General features: G+C 28.9%; 1 protein-coding gene across 1 annotated transcript in view; it reads left to right on the top strand.

Moving 5' to 3' along the window:
• The window catches only part of LOC107444366 (E3 ubiquitin-protein ligase SHPRH), a 124933-nt gene that overhangs the window by 31969 nt on the left and 71956 nt on the right, over positions 1-21008 (top strand). The window contains exons 4-10 of the mRNA XM_071188261.1: positions 3473-3740; positions 6270-6399; positions 7472-7699; positions 8733-8961; positions 14222-14425; positions 16226-16389; positions 18676-18849. Coding sequence (XP_071044362.1) covers positions 3473-3740; positions 6270-6399; positions 7472-7699; positions 8733-8961; positions 14222-14425; positions 16226-16389; positions 18676-18849 — 1397 coding nt within the window. The remainder of the gene's footprint in view (positions 1-3472; positions 3741-6269; positions 6400-7471; positions 7700-8732; positions 8962-14221; positions 14426-16225; positions 16390-18675; positions 18850-21008) is intronic.

Here is a 21008-nt window from a genome sequence, read left to right as displayed (position 1 = left end):
AAAAAAAACATATTGAGTTAGTGGTTAAATGATAAAAAATAATTGTACTAAAATAAGATTTAATGCATTTTAACTCTTTTTAAACACAATAAGAGGTTTTCGGGCTAATATCTATTTAATATTTATTATGTTACAATCATTATTTAATTGTGATATGTTAATAGTAATTGGGGTAATAATTAGAATACATAATAATTTACTCACAAAAGCGATAGCTCAGTCTTTTTCACAAGAAATACATACACTAATTTTTTTCACTTTTGCGGTACATGGTCCACAGATATATTTCTTGCAGTTTTCACACATATTGACTGTTTTATTACCTTTACAATTCTCTGCTACTTGACATTGTTTCCTTTTTATACCTTGCGTTTTGGGATCAGTTGAAATGTCCTTCTTAGGAATTATTTTGCGCATGTCAAGATGTTTTTTTCTTAACTCATCTGATAATTTCAAGATAAAGTCTCTGCGACTTATGTTGATATCGATCAGTTCCTTATATAAAACCCACGCATTTATGGCTGCTAAGTCAAGGATGTTGAAGAATACATGAACTGGCCAACGTCTTGAACAGGATTTCACAGAATATTTTCTTGCCATCTGATCTACCACATCAACACCATATTTCGTAGAGTTGTAATATGTTATGACTTCCGGAGTCTTTTTCTCTGTATTTGATGCATTCAAATTTGGATGGAGGGAGCTCAGAAGAAGGACATTTTTTCTTTTTTTGCACTGATATGAGGTTAATGTTATGCCATTACTGTGCACTATTTTGCTGGAAAAAAGTTCATCCTTTGTTTTCTTGAAGCTTTCGGGAATTTCTTTTTTTGCTCTATTGATTGTTCCTACCAAACTAATGCTTTTCTGTTTCAAGTTTTGAGCTAAATTCAGGGAGGTAAAGAAATTGTCCGTTGTAACATATCTCCCACTATTATAAAATGGCTCCATCAGTCTGTATACTGCATGCTCTCCAACAGTCATTGCTTCAGGACGTGTCTCATCTTTTCCAAAATAAGGAAAGGCATTCAAAATATATTTTGATGCCACATTTGTAGCTAACCAAAATTTAATACCAAATTTATCTGGTTTATTTGGCATGTATTGAAGAAATTTGCATCTAACTTTAGTTGGAAACAGTTGTTCATCAATGCAGATATTTTTCCAGGTTTATAACAAGATAGGCAATTTTCAATGAATTGCTCCCAAATTTCGGAAACGAGAGCAAATTTATCAGTCACTAGCCACTGCGATCTCATTGATTTCAAATCAAATCTTAGGTATCTAAGAATTTCCTTGAATCTATTTCTTGGCATTGTTTCAGGAAAATAATTATGTCCCCATTTCTTTGACCACAAAGAATCAATTGAAAGTCCTTTTGCAAGTAAAGCACCTCGAACATAAAGAAAAGAAATAAAGGCATCTAGTTCTTCTAAAGAAACTTTCCAGTTGATATTTTTGCACCTCGCACTTTCTGCTTCTGTGCACTTCTGTATATGCTTCAACATCTTTTCATTTATAAGCAGACGCCATGTGCTGCTTGCAGAATTAATGTCGATATTTCTTTTCGCAAACGATGTGGGTCCACTTTTTTCCTTCAAAACATTCTGTGTGGGCAGTCTTCCGGGAATATTTTGCTGAAGATATTTCCAAACTGTTCCATTTTTCGTTATTTCTTCTTCAGAGTTATTTTTAGATAATATAGAATCATTCAAATTATCTCTCTTTTTACTTAATCTTGATTTGAAAGAACAGCATTTATTTTTCCCTTGAACTTTTTTCCGACTTTGAGCAGGCAATAATTCTTTATCTGGTTCAGAATCACTATTAGAACTTGATTGACAATCACTTTTATCGCCACAGTTTTCAACATCAATTGTATACAAAGAGTCTTTTTCATCATCAAAATTACATTCATTCTTCTCATTATCAGAATTATTAGCTTCAAAACCAGAATCATCTGACGAAATAGTTTGCATCATCTGCAAAATTTCTCCTTGACTTAGCAAATTTTTTCCCACAGTTCTCCGGGACATTTTGAATTACAGAAAGAGAAACGATAAATAATAAATGATATGTAGATAAAAGAGAAAAAAAAGAAAACTTTCCAGTAAATTTGCTCACTTAGTTAGAAATAACATATCACAACCTCCGAGTTCAAATTCAATAGTCTAAATATGATGCACGCCTTCTGAAGGAGACAAACGAACATTCCAAAAATTCGCGCATGCGCAGATTACTTTCAAACAGGTGTGACTGAAGGTCACCCTCTATCTTTCTTTCGACTCTTCACACCCCTTCATTTTAGTATAATTAATTATGCTTTAAAAATGACAGTAACAGAAATAACTAAAACCGGTCATTTTGACCGGTATTGGCCGTTTTAGGTATATTGTAAATTTACAAGAAAACTAATCAAAATAAATGAGTGAAATTTTTTGTGGATGATGTTTATTAATATTTAGGAAAAGTCAGAAAAAATCAAAGAAATCGGTGAAAACCGAAAAAAATTAAACGCGTTTCAAATCGTTTTGCGGTCAAAATGACCGGTCCGGCCGTTCTAGTGTTAAAGTTCTCTCTCCGAAACTCTTGTTTCTTTCAGTTCTCTCGTGGTGAAACTTTTAATTTGTTTGTAAATTTGCAAAAAAAGTGTGAAATTTTTAATTGTCTATAAAATATTTTCCTAAAGGCATATTAGTTGGTTGCCTTGCTTCCTTGTGAAGAAAATTAAGGGCAAAACAAAAATTTTATATTTATGAATAATAAGAAAAGAACTCATATTGATGAGATAAAATGATTTTTGGGATGTTATTTTTGTTATCTAATAAAAGCTTTAAAAGAAACAGAATTTTTTTAAAAAATGAGTAGTTTGAGAAAATATTAAAAATTGCCATTTACAATGTGGGTGTTTAAACCCCTCCTTTACCTATACCCCTAATTGCTGGGTTATTTATCTAACTTCTTGTCAGTGTTGTATATTGAAAAAACTAAACATACTCTTACACTTCGATTTAAAGAACATTTAAGATATTTTAAAAATCGGGATATTAAACATCTTCTATCATCCTACAGCATTGGAATTCTTATCTTCATTGAACTCTGCTAAAATCATTAAACACTGCTCTTCATCTTCTGAAAATCATTTCAAGAAGTCACTCCATGTTTTGAAAGATTCTAATAATTTCATTAAGGATCTTTGTTATATCCCTACCTTTCCTAATGTATGGAAATCTATTCTAATTTAATCCTTCCCCCTCTGGGGTTCCTGCCAAAAGTGACCACTTACAACAATACAAATAAAGCACACATCAAATTTCTGTATTTGATGTGTGCTTTATTTGTATTGTTGTTCTATTTAGTAATGGCAATTGTTAAAATCTTTTTTGTTTAGTGTTATATCTAGAAATGCTTATGTTTGTACCCTCTTTTTTTGGGGATACATTTCATACTGTCTTTTTTATTTCTCTTTTAGAGTGTGATGGGAGTGTTTCAGAGGAAACCCTTAATCCTGAGCTTTTGCTCTCATCTATCCAGAATTGCTATCAACCAGATAAAAGTTCAAGTGTGTCACATGAATTATTAATTCCTGAATTGAGGCCATACCAAAGTCAAGCTGTCGATTGGATGCTTAATTGTGAAAAGAGTTCTAATTCTCTTAATCAATTAGAAATTCATGATCTTTACTGTGAATTTAAATCAAAAAACGGCCCATCAATTTATTTCCATAAATATGGTGGATTGTAAGTTTTTTTGATACAATTTTAGCTTTGTGTTCACATTTTAATGAAAAATACAAATTTCACATTTTATGAATCTCAATATTTAGATTTAAATGCAATATTTCAGTTTTTTTAGTAATTTATTTAAATTTAATATAAGCTAGGGTCAGTTGGTGTAATTATGACCACTTTTAACTTTTTATTTCAAACTTCTTTGTGCTTTTAAAGAATAAAATTATTGTCTTAATAGCTTAGGTGATTTTTCTGACACTTTAAAAATGTAGAAAAACAATAAGAATAACTTTGGCTCTAAAAAGGGGCAATCTCAAAAAATTAAAATTTGGAAAAATTATGACCTCTAACTTACACACATTCTGGAACTGTTGTTGACTTTTAGTCAGACAATTCAGAAACCCTAACCAATACTTTTCTCGCATCATCTATTCCAGGCACAATGAAGGGATCATAATTAAGCCCTGATTTCCTCTGTATTGAATTCAAAACAGGATTAATCTAACTATAACAGTTTTTTTTCTCTCCTTATACAGTGCTTCTAATTTTTCATGAAAATTGTAGAACATTTTTTGAGTTGTGTTAGATTTCTTCTAGCATAAGTGAGTATATCTTTTCATAATGCATGGATACCAGTTCTCCCTTAGTTTGCATCCTTAAAAGCATTAAAAATGGAATTTTCTTCAATGTCTGATCCAACTACCTTCAAAAGTTCTTGTTTGTTACAAGGAAATCCAAATCTAGCTCTAGTTAATAAACATTCAAAAGTTCTTGTTTTTTGAAGTAGGTGTTTAGCTTCCTGATTTTTTCAACTAATTTGTTCACTTTTTCATAGCTGGATTAGTGATTTTAAAATGTCATATGTTTTTTAAGCTTTTCCCTGACTCAGTTTCTTCTCTTTTACCATTGCAATAGCATTCTGTATGATCTTTCAAGTGTATGAAAAAGAGGCTTCTTTTTTGTATATGTTCTGAGCATTTTTTTCACAACAGAACATGCAAAGTCATTAATTTTGAGCTTACATGAAAATATGTCCATATAATTACTTCGTTCTGGTTAAAAAAAAAAAAGGGGATTATGACGGCATACTTTCAGGTAATGTATTTTTAATACAGGCAGATAATAATACTCAGTACAGAAAGAAGAAGAAAAAAACACAATTGGCTTAGTTATAAAACATATTTGCTTTTATCAAAAAATTTTCTCATTTGAATACCTTTTTCAAAGAACTCTTTAAATATTCTTTTTTTTTAAAAAAAATACTCATATTTATATTTATTACACACAATTAAATATTTTCTTAAAGTATAGCCTGAGGCCCTACCACAAACTCCAAGGAATTGGGTTCCTTGAGGAAAAAGTTCTATTTCTCCTGGAATGGATTTTTGATACCATGAATACCAGTTTTGTTCTGGGAACTCATTTTGTGAGGAATTATTTTTCTACCAAGTGAGGGGGTTGTAGAAATGCAATTCCTTTAGGAATTATCATTAGAGTGATGATGTTAATCCGTCTTGCGTTTGCAATTTTTTATAAATAGTTAACAACAGTTTCTTTTCAATGCTAAATTTTTCAAGAGAATATTCAATCAGATGAATGAAGTTAAAGTCATAATAAGGAAGAATATACAAGATAAATATCATTGAAATTCATAATATAAATATGAAGACAAAAAAATAAAGAAAGAAAGAGACAAAAATATTTAAAAGCAGTTTATGAAGGTGGCATTGAAATTATATATTAAGATTAAGAAACTAATTAGGAAGAATTCGTATACTTTTAAACTCTTATCTTTTATCATTGCCAGAATGTCTTACATCTTTGGAAATTGGTTTCCCTAGAGTTAAATCATTGATTTCTGTGGTACCATTTTGACAAAGCAAGGAATATCCTGTTTTAGATTTCCTTGAGGAAAGCCAATTTCGACTCCTCAGAGCTCGCGGTAGGGCCCCTGGATGAGGTTTTTAAAAATGGCACTAGTTACAATGACTTTGTGGTCACAAGAACACCTACTTCAACCTGTATTTATTATTTCATTTTCTTGAAAATAATAAAAAACAAGTTCACTTATTTTTAAATTTAATAACAATTATATAATCCTTTCTCACCTTAATTTTTAAATACAAAAACAAACTCTTTTTTTGTTAATTAGGTGGAAAATATTTTTTTCCATATTTTGAGATCTTTATTCTTCAGTTTTTATAGTCTATTTTTTACGAATTAATAATTTCCATCTTTTATTTTAGACAAATTTTCCAGTTTTTTTTTTATAAATAAATAGAGAATTTCCTAGCCATAAGTTGAAAAATTGATTAACATCCAATATTGCTATTTAATCTTCAAGAGCACCAGGTATGCAAGGGGTGAACTGAAGACAGATTTTTTATTTATTAGAAATTCTTTTAATTTAAAATATAAAAAATGAAAAGAAATTATAAAAGGCTTAAAAGATTATTTAATAATATTAAGTAACTTATACCTACTGTTTTGCTCTTTTTATAATTTCCTTTTAAGGTAATTTTTGTATAATGTTTACAGTTTTGTGAAGGAAAAGTATAGACCTGTGCCCAGAAGTAAAGGTGGCATTTTATGTGATGAAATGGGTCTAGGAAAAACCGTAGAAGTTATAGCTTGTATCTTATTGAATCCTCGCCCTTCAATGATTGTTGTAAGTTTTAATGTTTTGTACTGTTAATCCTCTCTGGTATTCTCAGCTTGATTTTTCCAAATTAGATGCTAGTTATTACCTACTGTTTTACACTCCAGTTTGTAGAATATTGATGTATAGTTTTTACTGTCTAATCTGTACTTTTTTACTGTCTAATTAGTAACTTAAACAAAATTTGAATTTAATTTTACCAAAAAAAGAGAAAAATCATCTGAATTTAGTGAAATAAAAAAATTCAAATGAAATTTTCCTTAAAAATTTAATTGTAATCTCGTAGCCTATTTAATACGCTGTTCTTGAAGGTAGCTCTATAGCTTTCTGTAAAATAATAAGTAAGTTTTTTAATTATAAAAACCTTAACAGTTTCAAAATTAATAACCAAATCTGTATCTGTATAGCTACACAAATTATTCTTTGTAGTGCCATAAATTTTTTCACAAATCAGGGAAATGTTAGCATAAAAATTTGATTTATGTTTGTAATTAAAATGTTACTAAATGAAATAGAGTTACTATTAATTAGGAGATAGAATTAAATGTAAGGATTGTATAAAACTGTTTGACTTAAAATAGATACAACAGCATCACTCAAGTTTAAAACAAAGGTTTTCTCAATAAATATTTGGGGTAATATTTTTAAATAAACATAACTTTTTTCTTTATTTTAGGTCTTATTTTTCTAAGAATTTGAAAATATCTTACTTATGCAATCTGTTTCCATTTAAATGTATTCTTCGTCATTAGTATCAGAAATTACTATTTTATTCCTCTCAAAATGAAATAACTTCAACTTCTTTTTCAAATCATTTGAAATGTTGATAAAATTCCGGAACCACATATGCAAGAATATTTAGTTACAAAGGCGATCTTAACAGGTATGATTAAAACTATAAAAATAGCATTTGTGACAGAACTAATAGGAGGATACAAACATGAAAACAAAAGATGCGGGACCAATGGATCGAGGTTTGATTGTATTAAAGATTGTGCTGTGAGAATTATTAAGTTTGTTCAGCTTTCATCTTGCGAGAAATTTGTTTGAATAAAACTTGTCTGTTGAATTTTATTTTCAGGAATCTGCAAGCAAAGAATCATTGGATCAAAATCGTAAAGTGGAAAAATATGAAGCTGCAAATCACTCTTTTGAATGCATATGTGGTTCAAATTATTCAGAGGATATAGATGAGACTATTCAGTGTTCTAAATGTGGACTATTGCAACACCCTGGTTGCATTCTGAATAATCCTCTCACTGCTTGGGATGATTACGTTTGCCCATACTGCTTAGTTAATGACCCTAACGTATGTTAATATGACTATTCTAATTTTTATTCCTATTCAAAATTTGAGTTTTATGAAATTTCTTTTAAATTAAAATCTTTTCATCATAATTGTATTTACTGCTATTTTCCTCTTTTTTTAGCTTAATCTGATCTATTTTCAAAATTTTGATATGTTGAGTTTGTTTTACTTTTTGTTCCATTAGTCAATTTTTTAATATAATTAATTGATCTTGCTATTTTGCTAATGTGCTTTTTTTGTTGTTTATAAAAAACCGAAAGTGCCTGACCCTGTATCTTGCGAGAATGTTATGGGTGCATTTTAATGTATGAAATATCAAAAAAAGTAAAAATATTGGCTCTTAATGTCTAACATTTCACAAAGCTTTAAATGAAGATTTTGCTGAATTGTTCATATAATGAATGTTATGAATATAATGAATCTTATCAATTTAATTATAATGAAACATAATATGTAGTTCAAAATCAATACCAAAATTAAATTTTAGTAAATATTTTTTTATTTATTTATAGAGAAATTACAAGATGAATAAATAAACTAAATAATTTGAATTAAGAGGAATAAAGTATTTTTTGAAATTTTTTTTATAATCAGACCTTCTTGTATTTCTTTTTAAGGGATCTGAAATTTTAGAGCTTTTGCTCTGTTTATTGCAGATTACAAAAACATCCTAACTGTTAAGGAAACAAAATTTACTTTTTAGAAACCATGAAGCCAGAGTAAATTTGATAACATGTTCAAAATAAATCTATTTCTGCATGAATTATAATTAGTAATTTATGAACTGTTAAAAAAAATTTTTCTCAACTTAATTCTTCCATCCCTTAACTTTTCTAAAAAAGTGATAGTGCTCTGCCAAATAAATTTTTTAGATAATATTAGTTGGACTGCTAAAAAAGATAAATTTTATTTTTCAATTTTAACTGAGATAAAACTTACTATTATCGAAATAAAATGTACTCTTTAGTTACCTATATAGTTTTTCTTAATTTATCAAACTATATTTTATGTTTTAATATTTCTTTTTTCTTAGAAAATTTTGAAGTCTCGAGCTACATTAATTGTATCACCATCTGTCATTTTACATCAGTGGGAAGAGGAGATTAATAAACATGTGAAAGAAGGTGGTGTGAAAGTTTATGTGTATTTAGGAGTGAATCAGCAGAAATTTATTCATCCATCAGTTCTTGCAGATAATGACATTGTTGTGACAGCTTATGAAGTTTTCAAATCAGAAATTAATTACCTAAATTTGCCGCATGGTAAATATGAGTTTTGTTTGATTATGTTAGAGTAGTTCATCATGTATAATTTAATCCTTTTCATAATGGAAATTTCATCTTATCTAGTATAAAACACTTCTTTCTTTTCCTTCTAATCTGAATCTTATTAGATTCATGAGTTTGTTTGCCCTAATCACCCCGAGCACTTTGTCAGGATTTGCTTTAAAAGGTCATCCCCCACCAAGCTAACACAACTCAGCAGATGTTGTGAAGTAGCTCCATTCATATTGCACTTTCTACAAATATCAATCTTCTTGCTACCACATGAGAATTTGATGGTCCTTAAGGGACCGGAAGTTAAACGTGTTAGGTCCATTTAGAGACTCCAGCAAACTTTTTGTTCTAGGTCCTCTTCCTAAATCACAAAAGCATCCCTTGTTAACCTGCTCAAAGGATGATGTGGTTTTAACAGGGTGCGTAGCTTTTTAAAAAGTGCTTAAAGGTGCTTATTTTCGATTTTCGTTTTTTAAAAGCTCTTAAAAGTGCTTTTTTCCATGTGTGTTTTTAAAAAGTGTTAATTTTCCCCTTTCCGAAATGTGATGTTTTTCTTTACCATGTTGATTTTCGCCACAAATTATGCAAATAATTTTTTATACAACATTTTCACAATTAATTCAACCCCTATCTATTTCGGCGTACTGTCGGTCTGTAGTGTATTAAAACACCATTTGTTTTACATGCTTGATAAAATACTTACGGATCCACATTTGTGTATACTGAGCTGGATTCAGTGGTAAGGAGTTTTGCCTTTCATATGCAACCCTGCTGCATTCTGCAAGAGATTCTCAATTTCAGACTGCATTTTCCGACCTCTGTTATAGAATCGAAAAATCTTTCGAATTTTTGCTGATTACGGGGACCAGCTAAGCATTGTAAATTTTTTTTCTCTATTAGCGATAGAAAATTTCATTTCTCTTGTTAATTTCATCGTTTGTGACGAACCATCGTCTTCGTCACTGTAAATAAAACTGGATAAAACCGTCAATTGTCAAAAACTTACCAACCCTGTCTAATTATGATATTTTTCAAAATGCTTAAAAATATTTTTTGAGTTCTTGAAAAGTGCTTAAAAGTTGCTTATTTTTTGTTGAAAAATTTTGCTATGCACCCTGTTTAAGAGTAATAGGTGTACCATTCATGATAAAGAAGAGAAATAGAGCATCTTCTATTTGTTCATATTATACCTTGAGCACCCGACGGTAGAAGTCCGAAATTGCTCAGGAGCCTGCGAAGCACTTAGCTGTGCATAATGGAATGGCCTTCATGCCTGGGGACCCTACCAAGAGATAAAACTCCTGACGTACTTCGCTTATTCCACCCATTGACACCACACACCCTGCCGCATTGAGGCTGCAAGGTAGGACTTGGAGGGGATAAAACACTGTAGGAACTAAGTGTTAATCATATTTTTAAAGAATAGGCTGTTATCTTGGTAATTGTCTTTTTATACTTCAGTTGCAGTTTTCAAAGCTTTAAGCTAGTATAACTTTATTATCCAGTATTACCTGAAATCGCAATCTTATTGCTATTCCTTTTTTTATTTAAGAAACTTGTTATTTTTTGATAAAATTTGCATACATTTTATGATAACTAAGTTTTATTTTTGACCAAGATTTTAAAATACTCTTGTATAGGTACTAAGCGTGACTCATGTAATATTCTCTCTCCTTGTAATATTTTCTCTCTCCTTGTTATGTCTTCATTATTATAAATTCAGATAGTTTGTTAAATTTATTAGAAATATGATTTGCTAATGATAGTTTTGTTCCAGAAATATGCATTAGAGTCATTAAATACTTCTTAAGATACAGTTGTAATAAACTTAATATATAAAGAAAAATAAATTGTAAACTTTTTAAATTGTTATTTGTTTCAAATATTATTTTATTTTCAAAATATTATAAGAAGATTACATTTTCAAAAAATTTATCTTTGTAAAAATTTTCAATTTTATAATGTCTGAACTCTCTTGTAGACAGTCTATTTAGAAATCCTTATATATGACTTTTAATAACTTAATTATAATTTTGAAGCAAATTGTACAGTTTTAACTCATAAAATTGTATTTTATCTATTGATGCAAAATAATTTCAGCATAATTAAACTTTCTTTTTTACTATTTAGTCTAACAGTGCAACTAACTTTTATTAAATCACTAAGCTGATTAGTAAAATTAAATTATCTTAAAGCAAAATTGCTAGAGAAAAGATGCAAATAATTGTCAACATAAAACATTTTGTTAGAACATAAATTTTTTTTAAAGTTCTGAACATGATCTGAAAGCTAATTTGACATATTTATTGTAATATATTTTATTATATTTGTCATAAAATAAGTTTGACCTATTTATAATTACAAATTTCTAATAATATATTTTAATATAGAGTGAGTAGATTAGATGACCATAGAGGAGAGAGATGGCTAGTTTAAATATCTGCAATATTTTTTTAATATATTGCAGCCGATCCAGTTTTACAGAAATCAGTTTGGACAAACCATAGCTTTCCAGGACAGCAAAAATATGAAATTTTTTTAATTTTTATTTTATTTAGGAGTCAAATATTTATATTTTAATATTTATATAATTTATTATTCTGTTGTTATTCAATGTGTAGGATTTTTTTTCTAACAAGCTGGACCTTTTAAACCCATATATAGTCCAGTCTTTCTTCCTGAGTATTGTATTGTATTGTATACAGGGATGAGATTTTTCCACTTTTTAGCGGATTTCCGCTTTTTTCACTTTTATCTCTTGAATTTCAGCTTATTTTTATCAAAAATTCAGATTTTCTAAAAATTTAACTTTTTTTATAAGTATTTTGCTTTTTCAGAAAATTCACCGATTTTCAAGGAGAAACAGAAAATTCAAACTACATAGCTGTCAATCCTTTCTCATTTTTACTTATTTTAGCAATTTTCACCCCTTTTACACGCAGTAGATAAGATTTTCCGAATTTTTTACCCGCCCTCCAGATAGATCCGATTTTCGTAGTTCAAACGACGCTGCTTCTGACAAGCCTTTTAGAGGTCCCAAGCCTGGAATCTGCTAATATCTCGATTCTTATTCACACGATTTTAATATCAAGCATAGCATTTCATATTTGCCTGTTGCGATTCTTATTCACGCGATTTGAATATTGTACGTTGCGACTCTTATTTACGAGATTTAAAAATCCGATATTGTGATTCCTATTTATGCCTTTTTAAAAACCTATGTAGCGATTCATATTCATGCAAGTTTAAAATTCAATGTCTTGATTTGCTCATGCGGTTTATAATATCAAGCATTGATTTTCGTATTTATACGTGATTTTAAAATAAGGCATTGGGATTCGCATTCACGCATTCTAAAAATTATGCATCATAATTCTTATTTATGCAATCTAAAAATTACGCATCATGATTCGTATTTACGCGATCTAAAAATTATGAATCGTGATTTGTATTTACGCGTTTTAAAAATTCTATATCCCAGTTTGTATTTTCTCATTTTCAAAATCGTATATCTAGTTTCATATTCATGTGATTTCAAAATCCATAATTGTTATTCATATTCACGCAATTTTAAGATCAACTATCGCGATTCTTGTAAGAAGTAAATTTTTTTAAAATTAGTTACTATAAAGGTGACTGTTTTTCTAACGACGATTATTAGTATATGTAAGTGTTACAACATCAGAGAAACTGGAAGGGAATATATTCAAAACTTACATTCTGTGCTTGCAAAGAAGAAAAAATAGGATTTGTCACAAGATGTTTGAAGATGGACTAACGACTAAATATAGCAAACATAAAAGATATAGCAAACAAAAGCAATCACTTAAAAAGGGATTTAATTTAATTTTTTTTTTTTGGAAAAAGAGTTAATTAACTCATCATCAAAATTTTATTTATAATTGCTGTTATTTATGCTATAAAATGCAAAATTCTTATCAAATAAAAAACAATTATCTAAACAGTTGCTGATTGTCATGTAATTTTTCAAACTAAAATAGCAATTTTTGTATGTTAAGGAGTTACTATATATTTCTACTTCACTGTTATTGATATGTTTCAGAGGGCTCTAGTTAGATTAGACTATAATATGAACATAATGATTCGGTCCATTGTTAAAGTTTTTTTTTCCAATATAATTTAAAAAGTAATATTACTGATATATTTGCTATAAATCACATAACAGTATTTATTAAAAGAAATGAAATATTAATGTATATTCTCAGTAGTTTTAATTTGCTAAACCAGGTAGTTTTTCAAGTAATAATTGTCTCTTATGTGAACTGAGGAAAAATATAATTTCCAGCTTTATTTTTTCAATTGGTAATTTTTATTTTCACTAAATGTTAAGTATCAATGTAATCATTTATATAATAATAGATTAGTACACAATTGTATGTCAACACATTATTTATTACCTTAAACTGTCTGGAATTTATTATTAAAGGGTTGCGCTTGCGTAAAATTTACTATCGTGGAAATTCAGCTTTTTTGCCTTTTGGCTAATCTCATCCCTGTGTATATTTCTGTTAGGAAATCAGTGCCATCATTATATTCACCTGCTTCAATATCATAATTAAACTTTGTTGCAATGAAAATACGTTTGAAATAGGAAAAAGTGTCTATTTCATTGAGAAACAATTTTAGAATAGTACATAATTGCTATCTCCTTTTTTTTTACCCAGCTACATTAACTATTTGACTATAAATGCAGAGTGAAATGACTTTTTATTTGCAAAATTTTTTTGCAATTATAACGTCTGTGTACTGGCTATAAAAAGCATGTGCTATTTTGAACAATTAGTGAAATTAATACCTATTTGAGTGCCTAATATTGAATTGAATATAATTTATAATTTCTTCTTATTTCTAAAATGTCTTAAAAAAACAGAATATTTGTTAAAAGGAAACTTATTGGGGCTGCTTTATTTGGGTTTACCAGAAACAATATTCTAATTGAATTTTTTTAAAAGAGAAAAGTAGATTGTCTAGCAATTAAAGAAAAAATTAATCTATGTATGAAATTTTTCACAAAACTTGAAATACTCAGTAGTTTTTTTATCCCCTTAGCTTAATTTAAATCTTTTTACCTTTTTTATGCTTGTGATTTATTAATTAATACATTTTTAAATAAGAATATCTTGCAGGGTAAAAGGCATTTTACTTACTATGTTTAAACATACTTAACCAGTGTTTCTTTACATGTTATAAATATTACATTGGAAATTACTCAATTGCTTTTTAGGAGATAACCAGCGTGCTCTTCGAAATCCACAGAAATATCGCTGCATTCCATCTCCTTTGCTAAGTATAGAATGGTGGCGTATATGCCTTGATGAAGCTCAAATGGTCGAAAATGTTTCGGCAAAAGTGTCTCAACTAGCCTGGCAACTGCATTCTATTAATCGTTGGTGTATAACAGGAACTCCAATTCAGAAATCATTTCAAGGTAAAGGATATTCCTTTATTTGATATAATTATCATCTGGTATCAAATGGGACTTTATTATCGTTATCATGATAGTCATTATAATGGGGCTGTACAAATCAAAGTAGACACTATATGCATGCGTATATGTTGTCAATTCATATGAACTTAGGAACTAAAGGAAAAATAAGACCTCTAATTAATTTTTACTGTTTTTGACTTTACCGAAACAATAGTTTTCTATATTAATTCATAGTGTAGATAATAAATTAAGCAACTTGCTATATTGCTTGAAGGATAAACATTTATCTTCTTTCTGATAGAGAGCTTATTCATTCATCAAGCTTTTGGATGTTTTCTCATTTTTTTAATTTTTTTTAACAGCGTATTCTGGAAAGTACTATACTTAAATATATTGTATCATTTTTTCTCATGGTTGAACATCTTTCTACTTCATTTAAAAGACTTACTTTTACTATCAAGTTAAGAGTTTTTAATTTTTTTTAAACTTATTAAAACGAAGCAATCTTTCTTCAAAAATCTAGCAGCAAATGATAATCACAAACTTTAAACAAAACTTGGTAAATTTAATTACAGAACTATCTGAAATGAGCTTAAATTTAAATCACCTTTGTACTCATATGAACTAGGTTTTCGACTGGAAATGCTATCAGAGTAGTTTTTGATGGTTTCATCTGTGGATTAAGCCATCACATAAAAATCCTAGAAAAATTAAATTAATTTTGTGTTAAAATAATTATTTTTATTTTAATGTATAATGTTTCCTTATTCAATTTTTATGAGTTAAACTTGTTGAGAAGAAAATGATTTTAAAACTAAAAAACAAACAAACAAAAAACACCTTTTCTTACAAAATAATATTTAGATCATTCCTTTGTAAGCAAATAAACCATCTGCTGGAATTTTTTCCAGCTGTAAAGTTACTTTAGAAAAACATTTTTGTAAAAAATTGGATACTTGTCACCTCAAAATCGGTTTTTTGATTAAAAAAACGGAATCCTGAATGCTGTACACTCCAGTGTTGGTGTAGACCATTCAAGCAATCAATATAAAAGAAAACAAGTTACTAATTTCCCATAGTCTTTTATTATCCCTTTCTCTCACATTGACTTAACATCTATTATACCTTCTGTGACGTTTATTGTGTTGAAAGTTTTACCTTCTTGGTTATAGGATATTTTTTTTGCTGTGTTTTCAGCTATCAAAAACTCATATTTAAAAAAAAATTATGTTCAAGTATACATTGTGCAATCAAAACATTTTTTTAATGAATTGTAGTCAAAGTTGTTAAGATTTAATTATAACAAATTTAGTTATTGTGCCCCCATTCCTTCTATATATTATAATAGAAAGCTCTGTACAGGTTAATTAGATTTGAAAATATGTGTTGTAAGTAATTGTGTTCATGTGCACTAAATGAAAAATGCAAGACGAAATTTCACAGTTAAAAAGATGTCAAATTAAGACAATTTGGCAAAAAGAATTGAGGAAACAGTGACATAAAAAAGCGAAATATGGCAATTAACAAAGTAGCTAATCTCAATCTTATCTAAGTCAATCTTCACAGAAACTAAATTTTAGTTCTTAAACAATCATAACTTCAAAACACTTACTCTGTCATAGTGTCAAGACCTAATTAAAAATTTGAGTTGCCGAGATAATAAAGTTATTGTGCTTGGTTATCGCGAATCGACTTAAAGTCACTGGCAATCTGTTAAAGTTATTTCGATCTAAAGAAATCATTCTATAGTATTAGTCTAAGTACTTGCTTTAGATAATGTATTTTCTATCATCTATTTAGATTTATATGGATTACTACTATTTCTGGGCTATGATCCTTTCAATGAGAAAATTTGGTGGCAGGAACTGTTGTGGAAACCTTTTATGAATGGATGTTCAGATACGTTAAAGGCTGTCTTAAATCAAGTTTTATGGCGAACTAAGAAAACTCAAGTTATGGAACAGGTAAGAATTCTTGTCAGTATTTTATGATTGAAATAAGGTTTTTTCATTAATAGTTAGACAAAATATCTATTTGACGAAAAATTAATTTTTGTTTTTCAAATTTAACTGAGTTTTTTTTATTTAAACTTTATTTTAAAAAATTTACTTTTTTGATTTTATTATTTAGTTTTAACAATAGGTTCACATTTGAATGTGTATTATAAGATAGACACTTTTTTTTATGTAACTCAATTTTTGTATTTCGGGATCTTGTTAAATAAAGGTTCTTAACAAAAATTTTCTCATTGGATCTGGCCAATGTTTCTTTTATTTTGTGTAAAAAAAGCAGCTTATGTTCTGCTTTGTTATTTCATGCAATTTTGATTTGCTACAGTGACCAATATAAACACTGTTTAAGAAATGGTGAGCTCAATTGGTAAAAGAAAAGATTGAAGTAAAATATGTTGCAGTATTTACACTTTAATCATTTATGTATCAGCAAATATTTAAAAAAACAATGCTGATATTTTAGTAACCGTCATTACTTCATTTCATTTTAATTATTGAATTATATTATGCTTTTTAAATAATTTTATATAAACTTTGTTTTAATGGTGTTGCTTGCTATTTTTAACAAGAAGCTTAAAATATATAATACAGTATAAAGTCCCATATCTGGACATCCGTTTACCGGAAGGGTCCCTTTTTCCAAACATTTCTTAACAATCAAAATAAACAAAACTTTTATTTTCTTAAACAAAAAAAAATTATTATTATTTTTTTTTGCATTTGCGATTTGTTAAAGAAAGTATGCAAGGTTGAGAATCCTCTACTTTTCTGCTTCTTTATGATTTTTTAACTGACTCCCACTTTTTGCTAGGTTTTAATCCGATTCCTGCAACAATCCAGAAAAAAAATTGTGTCATGGAAACAAAATTTAGCATTTAGCTATAGTGCAAAAAAAAATCAAGTATTGCATAAAAGGATTATTCCTGCAAAAAATCGCAAATTTTCAGAGTGAGAAAAAATTGCAGATTTGCAATGAAATTGTCGCGACTGAAGTGGGTCAGTAAGTGATTATTCAAAAGCGTGATTAGGAATTAGTGGTATGTTATAATAGCATATTAAAATATCTGAGATTTTGAAAACCATGTGGGAATCTGTTACAAAAGCTGTGAAAATAATGCAATCACGCAAACCACATGGATTTATTAATTGTTGATTGAAATGTACATTAATTATCGTCTATTTGTTATTTTTTATTGAATAAGGATGGTTTTTGATGTTTGTTTACTTTAAAGACATATTGTCCGGATAAATCCTATTTTCCAGACTCGCCAAAGTTTTGGATATGGGATTTTTCACTGTAGTTATAAACATCAAAATCTTATATTTGTTTTCTTATAGTAAATAGTAAAGTTCATAGCATAAATGCAAGGTAAGGTATTTCATTTTTGAAACGTAAAAATTAGAAAAAAGCATTTTGAGCTTTTCAGCTCTGCAACATTGTTTGTAATATTTTCTTAGAGTTTAATAAAAACATAAATTTTAAATTCAGAAGAAAAAAAAGAATAAAACTTATTGTACTATGAAATTCCATGTATGCAAGAATAAAGTAGTAAATCTTAAAATCAGTAGTAAATGGAACAAATTGATCAATGTGTTTCTATGACTAGAACAATAAAGTAATTATTACACTTGTGTCTGTAAGGAGTCTACTACAATGTATTGTTACAATAAAGTAATTCTGTGTCTGGGTCATGTTTCAAAAAAAAAAAAAATTAATATAGAAATTACCCTGAAGAATTATTGCTTTGAAACAAAATTATAAATTTTTTTTTTTCTTTCTGAATGCTTTTTTTATAGCTACTAAATCTCGTTAATCCTGTGATATACCATGACCCTGTTTTGTGCAAATATATATATATATATATATTACTATTAATTAATAAGAGGTTATGAGGATTTCCTTTGAAATTTAATTGCCAAGTAAGTTTTAATGTAAAAGCAAAACATTTTAATGGAACTGTGTATAAAAAATATTAGCCAAGAAGGCTAGATTTGCCTGACAAGCAAATCTCACATTAACAAATTAAGAGGATATTGATATGAGGGAAATGTATGCTGTTTGCTTGTTTTTGTATTTAAGTATTTAATTTCTTTTCAATAAAATTAGAAAATTTTACATAGTTAAAGTTCAAAAGTATTAATTGTTTTCCCTCTGATAAGTGTAATTGATTAGTTGATATGGTGTGTTGAACTATGTTTGTATTTATATTCTCTCTCATTATGTATTTTTATGTACAGATTGGAATTCCACCTGTTGAAACTGTTGTTCACAATTTGCAATTTTCTATTGTGGAAAAAATTTTTTATGAAAATAGTCGGGAATATAGATTGAACGAATTTCGGCAATGTGTTGCTGAATTTGGTTGTCAGGATGATAAAATTGACTTTATGGACAAAAGGTTATTTTTTAAGGTAAGATGTGAAGCTCCTAGTATTTTTTTAAGTTTAGAAAAATTTCAATTAATTTGGGCCTGTATTAGGATGGAAATATATTTTGAGAGTTCATTTTTATTTTTTATCCATTATGGGTTAAAATATAAACTGCTAATTGATTTAGTTAATTTTGATGTATCAATTAATGAATGAAAAACCCATTTTTTAAATTTTTATATAGTCTTATCTTAATTTGATCAAAGTGCTGTTTAAGCATTGAAAAGCTATAAAAACAAATTAAAAATATTTAGTCCCCATTATGAATGTTGGATAAGTAAATAGTAAGTTTATATTTATCCCTTCCCTGCAAAATTCATAGATATCCAGGTATTTATGACCTCATAAGTTATAAAACTCAAGTGTATTTTGATTTTTGGCCTATTATCCATGGCTTGCTTGTTAAGGGGGTGACAATTTCATTTATGTGGTTTGTTGACTGAAGAGGGCAGTATTCCACAAATTCTTCATCACTTGTAAAGATTCGTCATGTCTGTTCTTATAGATGGAGCTTTCCATCGATCAAAATTAGCTTAATACATAATATTTTGTTGAAAAAAGGTTAAACAAAATAAAAATTAATTTTGAAAGTAAACAGTTTTCTTTTAAAGTAAAGTCTAATAAACGTTTACTGTTTTATCAACTTTGCTTTAGATTAAAATATGATAATCAGTAGTTCAGTGTGGGGAGAGTAGTTACAGACCATGTCAACCATCATCTATGAAAAGGTACCCCGACATAGAGTCGAGTTAACATGTCTTATATACTAGTGAATTGTATTGTAATTTTGTAGTGGTAGACACGCTACAGTACTCCCCCACCAGAATTATAGCTATGATAGAATTCGATTAATGGATGCCACTAGTTGATTCATTGCTGTTTTGTGCGAAGCCGGGAGAGCTGTATTAAGATCACCGTATTTTTTGAGTGCTGAATGTGAGAGGTGTATTAACTTCACGGTCGTAGTCGCTCCTCTGTTGCCGTTAGCAGTCGAGTAATCACAAGTATGCAAGCCGACGTTGTGTGTGATCGAGATGAGACTGAGTAGCAATTGCGTGAGGAGGTGGATAATGATGCAGTCACAAGTAGCAAGTCAACTTTTCAATGTGGACCATCCAACGAAGTAGGCGTTACTGCCGATGTTGGCGTATCCAGATCAAAGTGGACGTTTTTTTGCCAAGGTAGGCGTGTTCACATCACGTCCGAAGGTCACCAATGTGGGGAGAGTGGTGAGCTATAGATCTAGCCTCACCTAACTTTATTTAAAGCTTTAAGTTTATTTAACACCGTTGGCAACGTTCCGTTGACAACTGAGTTGTAATTTGGTTTTTCACTTTTCCAGCTTTACCTTTTTTCATTTCTCGGCCGTCAAACCAGATGGTTGTGTTCTTGTTTTTAGTTAATAAATTTAGTTTATGTATGAACTTTCTTTATGCATAACGTTCAATAGACCCTCGAAGACACGGGGGCCTAAAAGTGGTGACCCGTTTGGACATAGAACACGTACAATCTGCAAATAGAATGTTTCTTTCATGGTGGTGTCAACTGGCGTTTAGTAAGCTTATTCTAAGATGTAAATATGGTCATTTATTTCAAATATTAGATGGAATTTAAATTTATAAATGCTTAAAGTATTGCAAATTTTTTAATATTTCTCTAAAGTTAATTGAACTCTTTAAAATATTCTGTCATTATATTTGACATTTAATAACTACTTTTCAATTTCGTAAACTTTGTTACTTTAATCTTAATTTACTATAAATTTCAATTACAGTGTGTAAAAAGCAATGAATTTTTAATTAGAGTATAAGAAAAACAATTAATTAGTTTCAACATTATCACTTACAATAATTTTAATTTAAAATGAAGTATTCTTCAACTGTATTTTGCATTCTTTCTCAAAATGCATTTATTAACTTATGTTTGATATACTTCGATTAGAAATTTTAATTTGTGATTTATTGTGCATGCCTTTCCTTTTTGCTCTCTGACTCGCTCATATAAACAAAATGCCTGACGAAATTACTGCTTCTGAAAACGTGGCAGATGTTGCTCGCGTCACTTTTCAAGCACCCCCGTTTTGGCGCGCTAATCCAGAAGTGTGGTTTATTCAATTGAATCTCAGTTTGTCGTATCTGGGA

The sequence above is a fragment of the Parasteatoda tepidariorum genome, chromosome X2 (assembly GCF_043381705.1).
Source record: "Parasteatoda tepidariorum isolate YZ-2023 chromosome X2, CAS_Ptep_4.0, whole genome shotgun sequence".
Classification (NCBI taxonomy): Eukaryota; Metazoa; Arthropoda; class Arachnida; order Araneae; family Theridiidae; genus Parasteatoda; species Parasteatoda tepidariorum.
This window is presented reverse-complemented; position numbering and strand designations above follow the sequence as displayed.